The sequence below is a fragment of the Zerene cesonia genome, chromosome 28 (genome assembly GCF_012273895.1).
Source record: "Zerene cesonia ecotype Mississippi chromosome 28, Zerene_cesonia_1.1, whole genome shotgun sequence".
Lineage (NCBI taxonomy): Eukaryota > Metazoa > Arthropoda > Insecta > Lepidoptera > Pieridae > Zerene > Zerene cesonia.
This window is the reverse complement of record NC_052129.1, coordinates 5,870,190-5,875,021: the sequence shown is the minus strand read 5'-3', so window position 1 is coordinate 5,875,021 and position 4,832 is coordinate 5,870,190. Positions and strand designations below refer to the sequence as shown.

Below are 4,832 nucleotides of genomic sequence, written 5' to 3'. Positions count from 1 at the left end.
TGGGGGCGGGGGCGCGCGCACTCACCATGATGCGCGAGGTGAAGGCGCTGTTGACGCTGATGCCCTCGACCATGGTGTCGGCGACGGGCGCGGGCAGGTCGCGGAAGGCGGGCGTCACCTTGCAGAGCTTCTCGCAGATGTAGGACTGCACGACCGTCATGCGGTTGGTGGTGAGCGTGCCGGTCTTGTCCGAGCAGATGGCGGTCGCGTTGCCCATCGTCTCGCACGCGTCCAGGTGCCGCACCAGGTTGTTGTCTTTCATCATTTTCTGTTCACGATTTATAACACTCAATCGGTCAATGTTTTAATTAGTATGTTATAATAGGAAATAATCGATTGTTATCAACATTATCCTCCTATTTATATGACCGACTAGAATACTATTATAATGCATCAAGAATAATACAAATCAGCAATCCATACTAAATGTGTTTAAGTGCATACTCGCGATGTTTATTTATACTATACAAAGCATAGGACCATGTATATATACATGTAGTTTCATTATATATTCATAAAAATATAAAGCATAATGCTCGTATAGTAATAACCTTGACGGAGTAGGCGAGCGAGAGCGTGACAGCGAGCGGCAGACCCTCGGGCACGGCCACCACCAGCACGGTGACACCGATGATGAGATGCTTCACCAGGTTGTTGATGTACGTGGCTTTCCACTCGCGGCCCTCGATCACGAACGTGTGCACGCAGAACTGGATGATGAGGATGATCACCGTCAGCACGGCGATCGTCGAGCCCGCGTAACCGATCTGCGCGCATTGCAGAGTTGTCAGTACGACCAAATGATACAACATTATAGACAATTACATACATAAGCCTAACCCAAAACTGACTTCAAACTGTCCCCATAGAGTCTAGTCAAAAGAAAACAACACTTGAAGTGAAATAATTACATTACTTTAAGATTTAGTCACAAAATTTACCACAACAAACGGCATAATATAGTTGGTGAATATACCGTTCAATATTTAACCTTAACTGTATGAATTATAGTCGGATTTACAAAGTTTGTAATGACATTTTTTTCCCTGATTGTAAATTTAGTTGTTTTTATTGATCGAAGGAAGGAGGACACATTAAAGTCAATAGATTTGTACAATTTTTAATGAAATTATTTTAATTAATTGGGTCTCAGAATATTTCTTAATGCAAATAATTTGTGTTTTAGTATATTGTTTCATTCTTAGAACTTTAGCAGAATTCAATACTGTTCAAACTCCTATTCGCCCTATACAATTTCATCGTTTTCTTCAGCTTATTTCACCAACATAAAATAATTAAACGTTATTTGACACAATCATATATATTTAGTTGTAGTAGTTGCGTAGTGTATGGTGTTATGCTATGTTGTGTCGCACGCACCTGTATGGCGAGCTTGGTGAGCTTGGCCTGCAGCACGGACTTCTCCTTCTTGTGCGCGGCCTCCGGCGCGGGCTTGTCGCCGGCGCCCGCCACGTGGTTGTCCTCCGCGCGCGCGTGGTTGGCGCCGCCGCCCGCCTCCTCCTCGCCTGCGCACCGCACACCCACCCGTTAGCGGTCTCGGTACCGGTATCGGTACCGGTGTCGGTACCGGTGTAACGTATCGATATCGACGCGCTCACCGGTACCGTTACGGTTACCGTTGTACGTAACGACGAACATGCTCTGTCGCTATTACCGTACTCTATCTTTCATATTACTTAGAGACAAAGACTTAGGCGATCTTCGTTTATTCAGTGATTAAATACTGAATTTCGATACAAACAATAAACACACCGATGCCATACTAGATGCGTGCTCGTCGAACTTCAAGTTACTTAAGAATCAAAGTGCGAGACAATACATACTTACGGGCAAAGAAACTGGTTAACAAATTAATAGTATTAAAATAAAAATAATGCCAATTAAGTGGTACTGAAAAATTAATTTACGAAACCAAAACTTAGTCTACGTTTAGCGTTCATTAAACTATGGGTATTGTAAAATTACAGCGTTTAAAGATTATCTCAATATTAAAATACTTTCCATAATGCAAGAAAAGTCGCCCTATGTACAAGTTTAAAAGCGTTAGTCTAATCGAAACCAAACTGCAAAACCCAAGCACAAAGGTAAGGTGTTGTTAGAGTGAAGCGTTATGAAAATGTAAGAAGCGTCGGCGGAGGGCGGAGGATGGAGGGCGGAGGGCTGAGGGCTGAGGGCGGAGGGGCACTCACCTGTGAGGCTCTTGCGCTGGGTTCCCTTGCGTTGCTGCTTTTTAGCTTCTACCCGCGCCAATTCGTCATTCGTTTATCCGATATTATTACACAAGCATACACATTTATGACAACGATATCGGTTTTACATCATGCCAATGCGACAGTAACACGATGCGAGTAAATGTGTATGTTTTTGCGTTTATTCGTCGTCGGCATGGGTGTGGGTGCGGCGGGCCGGGGCGGGGTGGAGAAAAAAAATTGGATGTCATTGAACGGGTCATTCTATGTGGAACTAAATCTAAGGGGTGCGGCGCTCGAATGTTCGCGACGTACGAGTTACGCTTTGAACGAATTTATTCTTCATTCATCAAAATATTATTAAATTTTATTTTCGAGCGGACACATTTCCGTGGCCGCGAGCGTTCGAGCTGGAGCCGTCGCATCAACAATGTATGCATTAATTGTCGGTTTAAAGTTCATTTTAAAAAACAGAAACGAGATTATTTTATAGGAGCAAAGTTTACACGGACGGTTCTGGAGACATCTAGACTATCGCTACGGGGCACAGGACAGTGGACCATGCTCGCGGGACAGGCCATTAGTCGGACACAACACGTACGGACAGTGACACGACACGAGAATGTAACACGAGACCACGACTCGCGGAACATAAAATAATCTCACGTGAATGATTAAATTGGTGAAACGAAAATGGACTTTAATGGGTACGGGACAATGAACAAAATAAATGGAGTGGGGATGTAAGCGTAACAAAAACACGTACAAACAAATGGAGATGTTTTAATTGCACATAAAAGTCAGTACAAAGGGGGATTTTTAATGACTCGGTGGATTTCGGGAAATCACAAATTGAAGCAAAATATATGAATGGAAGTATAGTGCGATGTAAAAATATAAAAAGAAGTATTATATAAAGTGGTGTGGTAATTTTTTAAAATATATTTTCACCAATTTAATCAAACGAAAGTTCCCACAGGGACGGGAGTGCGTCGGCATACGAGTAGGGTTGCCAATCATTTTTTTCTTATCATTTGAAAAAAAATACAGTTTTTTTATGTTTGTAGAAAATAAAATTCAAATATATAAGTAAATAGTAAAAATAAAAAATGACGTATATGTCATAAGTAATGACTGACACTGATACGTAAGTTCTGAGTTACGTATGTACTTATTAATTTCTTTTTTGCGTTAGTTGGCAACCCTACACTGAAGGGTGGCCCAGACGTGTCGCTACAAATGCAACTACACTCGAGTCGCTATGAGTTCGACTTGACAGGTGATGTTTTATTAATTAAATAATTAATTTAAAAAATAATTAATTTAAAATTGCATCGTCTTTGTTTCTTACACTGGGAGTTGTGAGTCAAACGTGACTGTGTTTTACAAAAATGTTATACAAGGAAAAGGTATACGTATTGTTCTTTTAAGAAAGCTTCATATTTTCATTGATTATATAATGACCATTACACAAAGACAAAACATCACCCATCACAGCCCACTAAAGAACTAATTAAGCATAACCTAGCTATGCCCACCGTGCTCCGAAGTTATCCGAATCATTTCACGTGGGCATAGGTATTATATCTGGCTAACTATATCAATGCAAGATTCCTTCTATTCGAGACGTTCCTTTTGCTTTGGCTGTATAAAAATGCGTATTTCTTGCAGTTTTCTTACTTCTCATTAAAAAAAGTCAATAATTTCTATCGTATTATCGATAAATTAAAACAATCCCATCTTTAACGGCACATAATGGGTATGCCAAAGCAAAAGGAGCAACCCCCGAGCGGGCCAGTGCGCGAGGTGATGGAGCTGACCTTTCTTCATCTGCTTGATCTCCTTCTCCTGCTTGTCGACGGCCGCCCCCAGCAGGGTGAAGATGATGCCCGCTTGCGAGTTCACGCCCACCGCCGTCACCAGCATCTTTCCTGAGCCTGGAATTGTGTTTTGCGTGTGTGTTTATAGGGAGGCCGTGACATTTTTTTTTATTTTAGATTCCAGGTCCGCCAAGAATGTCATATTTAAACAGATTTAGTTGAAGTCATATTTATATTATACTAGACGCTCCTCTCGGCTAATCCCGGATATCAAGATTCCTGTTTTATCCCAAGGGAGCATTTGCAGCATGCATACGGATAAAAAGTGTGCTATCACCCAAACCAGCTCATACCCTGTCTGTATACCAAATTACATCAACATCCGTTCAATAGTTTTCAACGTGATTGAGGGTCAAACATTCACATTTGTAATAAAATTGTATCAGAGTTAAATTCGATACGGAAATCAAAACCGAACAAGATTGAACCCGAGACTCCCATACCTATACGCTTATATTTAATCACACAAAATATACCCTATGTTGCAAAAAAAAGGGGTACCTTCCATAACGTGAGTCCCGGATAGCACCATGGGATCAAACGATTCTCCCTTCTTCACATGGTCCGATTCTCCCGTTAACGATGACTCGTCGATCTGTAACGTACGCATGCGTGTTATTCGATGCGGGTTTGCTTGGGGGCTCTTGTGATTATCATGGACAAGATTATAATAATAATAATAATAAGCCCGCAGGGCACCTTGTGGCGAGGTGACGGGGAGTAGCGCCCCCGCGGTCCTTAG

At 41.9% G+C, this 4,832-nt stretch overlaps 1 protein-coding gene across 1 annotated transcript in view; it reads left to right on the top strand.

Annotated features, from left to right (window-relative positions):
• Nucleotides 1–4,832, top strand: part of LOC119837710 (plasma membrane calcium-transporting ATPase 3) — an 82,400-nt gene that overhangs the window by 66,022 nt on the left and 11,546 nt on the right. The window contains exons 9-10 of the mRNA XM_038363441.1: nt 565–758; nt 1,414–1,547. Coding sequence (XP_038219369.1) covers nt 565–758; nt 1,414–1,547 — 328 coding nt within the window. The remainder of the gene's footprint in view (nt 1–564; nt 759–1,413; nt 1,548–4,832) is intronic.